This window comes from Lycorma delicatula, chromosome 3 (assembly GCF_047948215.1).
Source record: "Lycorma delicatula isolate Av1 chromosome 3, ASM4794821v1, whole genome shotgun sequence".
Taxonomy (NCBI): Eukaryota; Metazoa; Arthropoda; class Insecta; order Hemiptera; family Fulgoridae; genus Lycorma; species Lycorma delicatula.
In genome coordinates this window covers 73841496-73855766 of record NC_134457.1, presented here as the reverse complement: position 1 = coordinate 73855766, position 14271 = coordinate 73841496, and the positions used below count along the sequence as shown (strand labels likewise).

At 27.8% G+C, this 14271-nt stretch overlaps 2 protein-coding genes across 7 annotated transcripts in view; one reads left to right on the top strand and one right to left on the bottom strand.

The window, feature by feature from the left end:
- Positions 1-6707, bottom strand: part of DMAP1 (DNA methyltransferase 1 associated protein 1) — a 35517-nt gene extending 28810 nt beyond the window's left edge. The window contains exon 1 of the mRNA XM_075359989.1: positions 6435-6707. The gene's annotated coding sequence lies outside the window, so the exon portion shown is untranslated. The remainder of the gene's footprint in view (positions 1-6434) is intronic.
- Positions 6708-7074: 367 nt separating this feature from the next.
- Positions 7075-14271, top strand: part of LOC142321696 (oxysterol-binding protein-related protein 9) — a 365914-nt gene continuing 358717 nt past the window's right edge. For all 6 annotated transcript variants that reach the window (XM_075359985.1, XM_075359988.1, XM_075359986.1 and 3 more), the window contains exon 1: positions 7075-7227. In XM_075359985.1, coding sequence (XP_075216100.1) covers positions 7120-7227 — 108 coding nt within the window. In that variant the 5' untranslated portion in view covers positions 7075-7119. The remainder of the gene's footprint in view (positions 7228-14271) is intronic.

The window sequence follows — 14271 nt, the reverse complement described above, 5'->3', positions numbered from 1 at the left end:
ATCTTTACTCTTTTCCAAAAAGCCCTTTTTGATCTCTGTAAGATGTAAATAAGAATATTACAGCTCGTGGAAAAAGTGATGAAAATGGCTGTTTTTACCTGTTGGCAAGTTAAAAATAGTTATTACCCAAGAAATTTTTTTTTTTTTAAATATAAAAAATGTTTTTTGGCCACTGCAAGGTGGGTATCTTATACCAAATATCATCAAAATCAAAAATGGTGATGCAATAAGATGTTTGAAAATTTATGAATTAAAATGGAATATCCCAATACACAAATTTTAAAAAATGCATTTTTTTGCAACTCTTTATGTTTAAATCAAAACATATTGAAATAAGTAATGCTATATTCTAAGTTAAATAAATATTTAACAGATACATTTTACTGAGGGCATATGCATGCTTTATATTTAATTATGATGTTCTACTGATAAAGATTCACTCAACTGCTAAGTACTCAGCTGTGTTCTTATACCATTTGCAACTGTAATAATAATAATAATAGCAGGCAGAATTCTGAGAATGTGACCGAAGCAATAACATTATATTTGATTGAAATGAACTGAATAATTTACACTATTTTACTCAATTAAAATTTGATTTTCATTAAAAATTTTAACCTTGATGAATTAAGAAATAATACTAACAAAAAAAAATAGAATATGCATGCTTCAAAATGCAAAAACTACAGTATTTGTAATGATATATATAAAAAATGATGATGTTAATGAAATGGCCATGAATATTTATAGAACATCAGAATTAATTACAGACACGATTGATACTAACTCTGTAAAAAATGTCTATCTCACATAATAAATTTAATATCGAAAACAGATGAATGCATCTACTGTTACATCTTTAAATGAAGTACAGTAACATAAAAAATAAGGCAAAAATGTACTGCAACATATGATAACAGAAAACAGTTATCTTAAATAATTGAATAAGCAAAAAATATTGCTGCTTTAGAGACAATGAGAAAGAAAGTTCAGAAATTAACATAAACACCATCAGAAATTTAAGTATTGAATAATAAAATGAAAAATTAAGTCTATCAATTCTAGTATAATTATAATCATACCATTTAAACAAGATAATTTACAAACATTTTAAAAAGAAAAATATTGCTTATTACCGATAATCATGGCAGAGAAGAAAATTTGTAACCAAACTTTATCGCTAATCTTGAGTTTGAAATCTAACATGGGTCTGACATTTTTTCAATCTAGCCCTTCATTCATTTCATCTCTCTTTAAAATACATGTATATATATATATATATATATATATATATATATATATATGTATGACTGATGTGTAACAAAATAAATAGTATTAGTATTTATGAATAATGCAATAATTTACTGTCAACAGCCAATTCTATCACAAGAGAGAAAATTTAAAAAAATAAATATAAAAAAGTGGCCACCAGAACCCTTTTTTATTAATATAAACTTGACAATGCAGAGATAAGATTCATATATCAAAGACTTTACTTACAATCTCAAGGAAATATACAATTGCTACACAAATGTTTCCTTCAATGGCGAGTAATAATAAATTAAAAAAATAAATAAAAAAAATTAAAAAGAAATTGTAAACTACCTTTATAATTCTTTTTATCAAACAGAAAACATTTTTATAGACTAAAAAATGTAATTAATAATTGAGTAATTTTGATTATTTTGTTTTGAGTAATGTTGATTAATGTAAGTATGTCTCACAAATTTAGTATCAGACTTTCCTTTATTGATAATAAATATAAATGACTAGAAGATCAGTCTGCCATTAGATTTAGTACAATATACAGGTGATTCAATTTCTGCCATTATTGGTAAAAATATAGAATTGTTAAAATTGATTTACTTTATACAGTGCATAATTTTGATCTTAAAATTAGTTTAATCATCAACAATAGATGTCACTGACAGCTATTAAGACACAAGTAAACAGTATTGGAAATACATCACATATTAAATAATATAAACTATTAGAATTTCTTGAGGAAAATCTGAATTGGAAAGAAAGTTAACTGATATATTTTTGAACTTCATTATTTTCTGTTTTATTTTATTATTTTGTTTCAGTTTATAAATTAAGAAATCACTTGTATAAGCAGAATTTCTGTTCTTATATGTATCAGTGTTAGGAGAAGACCAATTTGGTTTCAGGAAAAGTGTAGGGACACGGGAAGCAATTTTAGGGCTCAGATTAATAGTAGAAGGAAGATTAAAGAAAATAACCAACATACTTGGCATTTATAGACTTAGAAAAGACATTCGATAAAGTAGACTGGAATAAAATATGCAGCATTCTAAAAAAATTAGGGTTCAAATACACAGATAGAAGAATGATTGCTAACATTTACAGAAACCAAACAACAGTAATAATTGAAGAACATAAGAAAGAAGCTGTAACAAGAAAGGGAGTCCCACAAGGATGTTTCCTGTCCCCGTTACTTTTTAATCTTTACATAGAAATAGCAGTCAATGATGTTAAAGAACAATTTAGATCTGGAGTAACAGTACAAGGTGAAAAGATAAAGATGCTATGATTTGCTGATGATATAGTAATTCTAGCTTAGAGTAAAAAAGATTTAGAAGGAACAATGAATGGCATGGATGAAATCCTACGCAACTACCACAGGAAAATAAACAAGAACAAAACAAAAGTAATGAAATGTAGTAGAAATATGAAGATGGACCACTGGATGTAAAAATAGGAAGACATAAGATTATGGAGGTAGAAGAATTTTGTTATTTGGGAAGTAGAATTACTAAAGATGAATGAAGCAAAGAGCGATATAAAATGCCGAATAGCACAGGTGAAACGAGCCTTCAGTCAGAAATATAATCTTTTTACATCAAAAATTAATTTAAACGTCAGGAAATTATTTTTTAAAGTATATATTTGGAGAGTAGCTTTATATGTAAGTGAAACTTGGACGATCGGAATACCTGAGAAGAAAAGGTTAGAAGCTTTTGAAATGTGGTGATGCAGGAGAATGTTAAAAATCAGATGGGTGGATAAAGTGAGAAATGAAGAGGTGTTGCGGCAAATCGATGAAGAAAGAAGCATTTGGAAAAATGTAGTTTAAAGACTTATATGCCAACATATTAAGACATCTTGGAATAGTTGCTTTAATATTGGAGGGGCAGGTAGAAGGAAAAAATTGTACATGTAGGCAATGTTTGGAATATGTAAAAAAATTGTTAGAAATGTACTAGATAGGGAATCTTGAAGAGCTGCATCAAACCAGTCAAATGACTGAAGACAAAAAAAAAATATGTATCATGGCAAGTAGAATTACTATTATTATCAATATTTACACTGTTTGAAGAATCTAGTATTTAGTTAAACTCATCCCCTGAATCAAAGAACCTACTAAAAATTAAACCAGATATAGTAACATCATTCACAGCCAATGGTACACAAGAGGATGATGTAGATTTTACATAAACATCATTAACATTATCCATCCATGAAAATATCTTTACAGTTTTATTAGATTATATATTTCACAATAAGTTACACATATTAACCAATCTGAGCCACATTCAAACTACCAATCTTTGGATTAGAAAACCAGTTCTCTAATAATGAGCCATTCGAAACTTTAAATATTTAGTAAACATATCTCCAAGGTAGCTTAGATTTTTGGCGATAAAATATTTACTAATTCAGAAAATTACAGAATAAAATGTGATAAGAAAAATACACATTTTAAAATTAATAAAGTAGACTAAAAAATGCTCAAAGAATTAGAAAATAATTCTTAAAATTCTAACTTAAAAATCTGCGTCGAATTAAGGATTAGAAAGTTGCTGATGTAGTGTATTTTTTTTAGTCATTTTTATTACATTTTAAATAAGATATGTAAAGACCTATAAAAACAATACTACTCACATGAAAAAAACTGTTGCAAGAAATGGAAAAGATGAAAACCTGCATTTTGATAAAAATAAATAAGAAATACAAATGAATGAATAAACAGATTACTAGTGTGTGAGGTAACTTTTCATACAAAATATTTTGAATATCAGATAACATTACATGATAAAGATCCAAAATAAACCAATGATATTGGCAAAAAAAGTCTTTAAATTGTAGGATATATGAACATTTAGAATTTATAATTTAAGATATACAGACTAAATATACAGACAACTAGGAGCCTGTCTTTTTTTAAAGTTGGTTAAAAATATAAACAATTATAAAAATGGGCACTCATTATCAATGTTGATGAAATATGCTTCCACCAGATTCTCTTTGGTGAACTTACTTAAGTAACCTCCATTGGTTACTAATGACAGCAGTACTAAACAACAGGACATTAAGAAACCATTTACTATATAAAGTTTTCCCACTATGGCAGGAGGAGAACACAGTGGGCAAAAAGACAATTTTTGATCAAACATCTACAAATATCATAGGGGCAAATTCTAGTTTTTATTTTGCAAATAAATTTGAACTGAAAATAATTAATGAATGCTGCAATTAAAAAAATATACATGTGGATCAGTATTTAAAATTAAAATGAATCAATTCTTTACAAAAAAAATAATTATAATAAATAATACCATAGGTTATAAATTTGAATTATGAATATAGTTTGAATACTTGTTACATACACTGAATTATCATGAACATGGAATATTATATGTATATGTAGTTCACTAAGTATGCTTATGCTGTCTATTTGAAAAAAATTCATAATTTGTGAATTTTTCATACATTCCCTTTTCTCTTTATGTTATATAAAATAAACTTTCTGTAAGGAAAACGTAATGAAGGAATGATGGATAATTTTCTATCACTTAGAAATAAGTGAATGTTTTCATTCATTGTAGTAAAAAACAAAATCATTACTATTATTCAGAAAAAGATTGAATTCAATACAAGAAGGATTAATTTTATAAATTTTTCCTATCAATGAGAAATCAAATATACATTTACAGCTTTTTTTGTACTCCATTTTTAACTATTAACTTGCAATAAATATTAGATAAATGCTGTGTTAAGCAAATATAAATACATTACTTAGCCATACAATATAAAAAAAAATTGTGTTGTATATACAGTAGTTGACAACTAATACTATGCAAAAATATGAATACATTAACATATAAGTAACCAAAATGCAGGGGAAGAGAAGAAAAAACAATATTTTATTTGCCTATTAACTTTTTAAAATGGGCCAATAAGCAGGAATTGGTACAAAAATGTAATACAGAAAAATTATGAAAAATGAATGAAATCTCCACTGATTTCAAACCTTCCCCAATGATCAGTTCTGGTAATAGAAGATTCTTTGTACCACAATAAAAAAAAGAATCAGACTCTTAATTTAAACATAAGACTGGAAAAATGAATGGGTAGATGAAAGAGTCTGTACTCTGTATGTACATTCAACTCAAAAGTTTTTAAGACATAAAAATGTTTATAAGTTTACCTGTGTAAACTCAAACTATGCTTGTAGTTATCCCATAATTGGGATATAGCATTTTGAAAAAAAAATTGTAATTACTCATTTCTGTATATGGATATAAAAATCTATAAACATCTTAAAATTAGATAACATCTTTCACTATTGAGGAGTAGAATGTTGATTGTACTACGAGAACATACATAAGTGAGCACATAAGTGATCATGTGGCACTGTATGATTCCTAAGACTAAATCTAGATTTAGGCTTTTTGTGTACCATTTTGGGTTTTAAGCTGTAAAAAATACATCTCTAAGATTACGTGCTAACTACAATTTTTTAATACAGCTCGTTTACAGTTAAGTTCTCCTTATAGGTGGCTCATTTAATCTATAATTTTTGTCATTTTTTATGCGGTACAAAATGTGATTGTTTTAATTTCTAAAAGAAAGTATGGTAATGTCTACACGTATAATTTTTAATTAATGTTTTTGGTGAAGATCACAAAACAGATCATCAATGGCTTAGTTTAGAATTAAAAGAAAATTAGCTACATCATTCATTTTTAATACGGTCCTTTCTTTCATCTCACTAATTCATTATTCAATAATTCTAAATCCAAAACTACTTGGTTTTTAGCAAGCATAAATTACTGGGACTCTTTGTATTTAGCAACAATTTTTTGAATTTTATGTAATTAAGTTAATCTTTTAATGAACGACCAAAAATTTTAGGTACATATATTTTTAATACTAGACTCATGCAAAACTTCTAAACTTTTAGTAATCCACGAGTGCATTCTTTAGTTCATAAAACTGCTACTGCTTTTAAAATTAAGGATTTATTCCAGTATCGTCTCACTTTATCCTTTATAAAGTACAACTTAACACTGAACCCTCCAAAATAACGACGGCTACATGACTATGGTGATGTTAAGGTTAGGTAAACAATTTTAATTGAAGGGGTAATAATATAAAGATACAAAATAAAATTGAAGCTCAAAACTTACTTTAATAATTACGACTACTTATTAAAGAACGACACAAACTGTTTTTAATACAAATAATAAACGCTACTAACACAAGATTGTCATATTTTTCTAGTTCACAATTTCATAATTATAGAACAAGGCTTAAATTATTGTAATGTGTCTCACATGCACTCGTTTCTATAAATTAAACAAATCACTAACATAGAAAACAAACAAAAAACAATATAACTAACTTTTGTAATCAACTAACATAACCTAACACTTGTTTACTACAAAATTATTGAACGTCATACAGCTTATTTAATTCAAAATAGCATATTCGCGGTACTAGTAAAGTACTGTTTACTTGTCCAGAACTTTTTATTCTGTTAGAAGATATTTATTGAATAATAGAGCTCTGATGTAATAAACAGTGATATTTATTTTATAAAATAAAACACGCAATTAACGCTAGAAAAAAAATGTTTGATGATATAAAATAACATTTTGTACAGAAATTAGTATTTATCTATAACTATTTCCATTTATTTAATTTTCATTATCATTAGGCAAATATATTTTTTATTTTTTTATTTGTAGAACTAGTTTTTACGAAAAACTGCTGTTCTCATTCTAAGATGTTTTTTAGTTTGGTAGAATGCTGGATCATATGATTGCAGGAAGCATCTTATCTGACAAGGTAGTTTCCGAATCAAATGTGAAAATGGCGACAATGGAAGGATCCCTGAGTAAGTGGACGAATGTAATGAAAGGATGGCAGTATCGTTGGTTCGTGTTGGATGACAATGCCGGATTGCTGTCTTATTACACTGTAATTATATTTACATTCATTAATTAAAATTTTTTTAGTTGTTTGTTGTTTACTTAAAATGTTTACGTAATTGGGGTGAGAACCGATTTTGACAGTAGTAGTAGTATGTATATATATATATATATATATATATATATGAATCTTTACAGTTTAGCAGTGTATGACATAATAGTTTTATTAGTACTTGCTTTGTTTTTTTATGGCCTGAATGTATTTAATCATAATTCAGCGTCGTATTTAACTTCATAAAAACGTAATATGAACTTTAGTGTTAACCTTTTAAATCAGAACCAGGTGGGATATGAATTAAACCATCTTCAAATTTCATTTTTAGAGTATGATTTATTCCAATTTTAATACAAACTATCATTGTTTATTGTTATCCTTGCTACAGTGGATCTTTTTTTATGTGTTTTAAAGTTTTTACAAAAATCGAAAACAATAAAAATCAATAGTAAAATTTGAAATCGCTTGTTTTTTTATTTTTTGTTGTTTTCATCTATAAGTGCTATTTTCGTAGGAAATTAAATTACAGATTAATATTTTTTAATGCTTTAAAAACTATAATTGAGGGAACTGTCTCAACCATTTATATTAATTAGGTTTGTGATTAGTTTTATTGACATGATCATTTGAATTTTTTGACCAATCTTAAAAAATCCTTACTTTAATTTTAGGTAGAGATTTTTGATTATTAGATTAGTATTACCAAACTGAAAAAATAATTATGCAAGTTTCTTATAATACTTGTAAATGGGGAAAACCTTTTTTTAGATAAGTTTAATTGTGCTTTACATTTCAAATCATAGGAATTCAATATTGTGTCAAATGAAAGTTTGTGTAAATTGTTTGTTTTCAAGTAGGAAAATTATCAAAATGGTATCTGTAAAATTAATTTTCTGGAGCAGTTTGGTCATGAAAAAATATATTTAAAAATATGCCATTCAGTTGTATGGGGAAGTTGGTAATGTAAATGAAATTATAGCTTTTGTTAGAGAAGTAATGGTGGAAGTTTGAGATGATGATGGCTTAGGTTGTTGCATTTCAGCATTATAATTTAAGACGTATTTGACAATATTGCCCAATTAAAGTTATTCTATAATCTACTGTTTTATTTTGTCATTTGCAAAATTTGCTCAGAATGCAGAATTTGTTAATTCTAAAAAGGGTTTTATTTGATTTTACATTGTTTTGATTTAACAGATTTTTGTTTAATGATTTATGTTTGAAGTTGAGTTCCTTTTTTTAAAAGTAATTAATTTCAACATTATTTTATAAGATGAGGAAACTCACGAAAAGGTGGTATTTCTAAGTCATCTGTGAAATTAAAATCTCTATTTTGAAGTAAAATTTCACCCACCTCAAAAATTCTGTTGTTAAACTGTGTTGGCAAATTCATGTCTTATCCACAACCAAATTTTGTGAGCCGTATATATGTGTGTGTGTGTGTGTGTATATCTATCTATATATATATATATATATATATATATATATATATATAGAGAGAGAGAGAGGAGATGTTTTCTGTATGTGTTATTTTTTACTAAAAACATGTATAATTTTTATTAACATCATAAATTATTTAATCCTATAAAATGATATCCACTTATAAAACCAGGCAATAAAATCTTTCTTTCTTTTTCCTGTTTAGCCTCCGGTAACTACCGTTTAGATAATACTTCAGAGGATGATATGAATGAGTGTGAATGTAGTCTTGTACACTCTCAGTTCGACCATACCTGAGATGTGTGGTTAATTGAAACCCAACCACCAAAGAACACTGGTATCCACGATCTAGTATTCAAGTCCGTGTAAAAAAAATAGCTGGCTTTACTAGGACTTGAACGCTGGAACTCTCGACTTCCAAATCAGCTGATTTGGGAAGACGCGTTCACCACTAGACCAACCCGGTGGGTTAGGCAATAAAATCTGTTTTTGTGTAACCTTACACTATTATGTTGTGTTCACTGAAATGTTTTTGAGTGTGTGAGAAAGGGCTTTATGTGTCCATTGTTGTTTTGAATGAATCACCGACCCATTTAAATGATATTTTTACTAATTTATTTGAAATAAAAGTTAAAAGAGCTTTTTTTTTTACAGAAAAAGTAATAAAAAAACCCAGAATTTTCTGCATTTCTATTTGGTGTGTAGAAATAAATTTTATTAACGCTTTCTACATTATTGTTTTTTTTTTTTTCATATTTTATTCATTCAGTATATTTATATGTTAATTTACTATAATTTCATTTAGAACACAGATTTCAACAGTTTATGTTTTATTAAATTTTTGATTGATTGTGTATTCTGTGATGATGTTTTAATCAAGGTTTTACCATAGTTTTTCTTGATCTATCCAGACATATGCTGGGCACTTTAATTTTTTCATTTGTGGAGTAGCATACCTTTCCATTCCTGATACTATGTAATTTAACTACTGTGCACGGATCAAATTAAAATGTCTGTTTAATAAGCAACCTATGTTTGTAATTAATCTTTCTCTTATTTAAAATCTTTCTAATCTAATCTAATCTTTCTCTTATTTAAAATCTTTCTAATCTAATCTAATCTTTCTCTTATTTGAAAGGTAATTTACTAATTTATAATTAGGAGATTTACCCCACAGTACTGAAATAAAGTCCATTTATATAATGATTATTCACCTTGTGTGTTAGAATTGAATGTATTTATTATTTATGCTGTTTTTTAATAATTATTCAACAGTGCATATGTCTTAAATATAATGTTTTCAATAATTGCGTTTAATTTTATAAATAAATTTATAAAATCATTTGACAATCATTATGTATGCTTTTATATGAATTTTTTAGAAAGAGTGATGAAACATGTTTATAATTATTCCTGGTTGTGAGGTATAAGCAACTGAAATTGGAAAAACAAAAAAATTAAATAAAGGAAAATTCACTGCAGTCATTTTTTAAATTTTGTTTCACTATTGCATTCAATAACATATTTGTAACATTTAAAGCAGTTAAAACAATTCAAATATTAAAACCATTAATTTTATTTTTATAACTTGGCCAAAGAGAACACAGTTACAGATACTAGGCAACATCATTCATCGTTATACAAAGTATGACAATAAAGTTTAAATGTGGTAAAAATAATTTATTGAAAAAGTAATATAATTATATGTAGCATCCTTCATAGTACTCTTCCTGAGTTGTAATGCACTTCTGCATTTGCCTTTTCCAGCACTTACCAGCATTTGTGGAATTGTTCCTCACTTACCCCTCACAGCACCTCTGATGTTGACTTAAATGACCTCCAGATTCTGAAAATGGGGTGCCCATTTTATTTGGAAATGAAGAGAAAATCACAGGGGGCCAAATCTGATGAGTAGGGTGGGGGGGGTGTGTTTCAAGAATTGTGTAGTCATTTTGGCTAAAAACTGCTTGACAATGGTGGCTGTGTAAGGGGTATAATATGGTGAATTAGTCATTACTAGTTGTGCCACAAATTGGGTCTCTTTTTGTGAACATTTTCATGCAGACGTTTCATTAATTCCAGGTGATAAGCAGGATTAACTGTCTGACAGTGGGAACCCATTCTTGGGGCACAATTCCACGAGTCAAAAAGACCAGCATTGCCTTGACTTGATTTTGACATGCTGGCTTTTTTTGTCAAGCTCATTTGGTTTTTACATCCATGCTCTGCTTCTTTGTGTCAGGATCGTACTCGTAAATTCAAGTTTTGTCTTTCATAATCATGTTTTGAAAGATGTCTATAGTTTCTAATCAATCTTAACAAACACACAAACAATTTTTCTTTTGTTTACTTGACAAGTTTTTTGGAACAATCCTCACACAATGCTTTGACATCCCCAACTTGTGTATGATGATGAGGGGCATGGTCCTTGATTGATTACTGTGACATCAGTGATATCTCTGACATTAAGGCGGCGGTTTTAGATTATGGCTTGTTCAGTTTTCTGCACATAAATATCATTTTGAACAGTAAAGGGGGCACCCCGAACATTCATCATCCTCTGTTGAGGTTCTTCCCTCCCTGAACCTCGCCATCCACTTGAAGAACAAACTTCTTTTCACAAGATGGTTTCTGTTAATAGGTTCATCATTCCAACAATTTCCGAGGTTGTTTTCCCTGCTTTCAGAGAAATTTCATCACAACTCGCTGCTCTTCAAAATCACAAATGATTTCCATCATCACAATAGCAAAATACATATGTATTGAAATAGAACTACACTTAACACGACGTCGAAAGAACTGAAAATAGTTGCATGATTGAATAAAATGTTAACAATCACTGTGATACTGCTGCCAACCCCTGTGTTGCCATTGTGCTCACAGTAAAATGTGAACTTTATAAACTGTCATATCTGATAAAATTAAATGACATAACCTGTGTAGATCAGCTGAATTTGAAGTTGAACAAGGAAACAATTTTAAGATTCATTACATTTTTTTATCTGTATAGTATGTAGAGAAAATAGATTTTGAAAGGTCACCTGTTTACCATAGATGATAAGAGTGTTCTCTCTCTGTTGCTTGGCAGTACACGAATTTCAAGTGATATCTGTCCTTTAGAACATCATATTGGTTTGTAAATGAATAGCTTTTTTAATTATATATCACTGGTAATGGTTTTGTGAAGATTATGTTTCAGTATTCCCAAAAGAAATAATCCGGTGGAGATAGATCTATGATGTGGGTGGCCATTCTACTGCTCCTCAAAGACCTATCTACCTGAAAATGTTTTGAGTAAAGGTTTTTTGTACCAATAGAGTATAGCAAGAAGCTGGCACTCCATCTTGCTGAAATCATAAGTTTTTAAATTGTTGTCAACATTTTTGTGTGTGACTTGTAGAACCTATTGACTAACAAGTTTTAATGCCCAGTGATTGTAAAATCACTGTTTAAAGTAAAGGCTGTACAATATAATCAGTGATTCCTGCTTAAACATTTAGATTTTGAGGGTACTGCAAATGATCCTTTATAATCTACCAGAGATTTTTATCTTACTAGTTGACAGTTGTATTTATAAATTTGACCATTTAATAAAAAAGCAGCTTTTTCCAAAAAGTGATTGAAGAAAACAAATTTGGGTCTGTTAACATTTTTTCATAACTGCCAGTATTTTGGTAATCAATATCATTCACTGAAAATTCTTGTAAAAGTTGCTCTTAAAAAGAATGTAATGTATTATTTTTAAAAACTGTGAATTGAAAAACTATTATTGACATATTCAAGGATAATTTACTGAATTAAATGGAGGGGGGTCTTGTACATGTTTCTGCCATAAATTTAGGGGTAACAATTTCAATTCAACAAATTTTCAAAAATGTTGATTTTGATGATATTTGTTATTAAACTACCCACCTTATAGGGGCCAAAAAATATTTTTTTATAATTTTTTCCCTTGTGATAGAATTGGCTGTTCACAGTAAATTATTGCATTATTCATAAATACTAATAGTATTTATTTTGTAACACATCAGTCATCCCACATACATGTATTTTAAAGAGAGATGAAATGAATGAAGGGCTAGATTAAAAAAATGTCAGACCCATGTTAGATTTCAAACTCAAGATTAGCGATAAAGTTTGGTTAAAAAGTTTGTTCTCTGCCATGATTACCGGTAATAAGCAATATTTTTCTTTTTAAAATGTTTGTAAAATTATCTTGTTTAAATGGTATGATTATTCTATACTAGAATTGATAAACTTAATTTTTCATTTTATTATTCAGTACTTAAATTTCTGATGGGGTTTTTGCTCATTTCTGAACTTACTTTCTTATTGTCTCTAAAGCAGCAATATTTTTTGCTTATTCAATTATTTAAGATAATTGTTTTCTGTTATCATATGTTGCAATTCATCATACTCTTCATTTATTAATGATGTTTTGCAATACATTTTTTCTTATTTTTATGTTACTGTACTTCATTTAAAGATGTAACAGTAGATGCATTCATCTATCTTCGCTATTAAATTTATTATGTGAGATAGATTTTTTTTACAGAGTTAATATCAGTCGTGTCTGTAATTAATTCTGATGTTCTATAAATATTCATGACCATTTCATTAACGTCATCATTTTTTATATATCATTACAAATACTGTAGTTTTTGCATTTTGAAGCAGGCATATTCTAGGTTTTTTTTTGTTAGTATTACTTCTTAATTCATCAAGGTTAAAATTTTTAATGAAAATCAAATTTTAAATGAGTAAAATAGTATAAATTATTCAGTTCATTTCAATAAAATATAATGTTATTGCTTCGGTCACATTCTCAGAATTCTGCTTGTTATTATTATTGTTATTATTACAGTTGTAAATGGTATAAGAACACAGCTGAGTACTTAGCAGTTGAGTGAATCTTTATCAGTAGAACATCATAATTAAATATAAAGCATGCATATGCCCTCAGTAAAATGTATCTGTTAAATATTTATTTAACTTAGAATATAGCATTACTTATTTCAATATGTTTTGTATTAAACATAAACAGTTGCGAAAAAATGCAGTTTTTTATATTTGTGTATTGGGATATTCCATTTTAATTCAATAAATTTTCAAAAATCTTATTGCATCACCATTTTTAATTTTAATGATATTTGGTGTAAGATATAACTAACCCACCTTGTAGTGGCCAAAAAACATTTTTTTATATTTAAAAAAAAACATTTCTTGAGTAATAACTATTTTTAACTTGCCAACAGATAAAAACAGCCATTTTCATCACTTTTTCCACGAGCTGTAATATTCTTATTTTACATCATACAGAGATCAAAAAGGGCTTTTTGGAAAGAGTAATGATGGAACTTCATCTTATTGTACTCAAAATTCATTTTGTTACATAACCAAATCTTGTAATGTTTAGTGAATTTACATTTACAAATTGTTGTTTTTACAAAGTTTGGGTCCAAAGTAAATAATGAAGGGCTTTGGTTCACAGGTCTGTTTTTTTACCTTTAAACTCTTAGGTACTAGTAATACTTATAAAAAAAAATTGAACTGTTACTGAGTGTCCTTGTTAAAAAAAATGGCTGCCAAATCGTAATA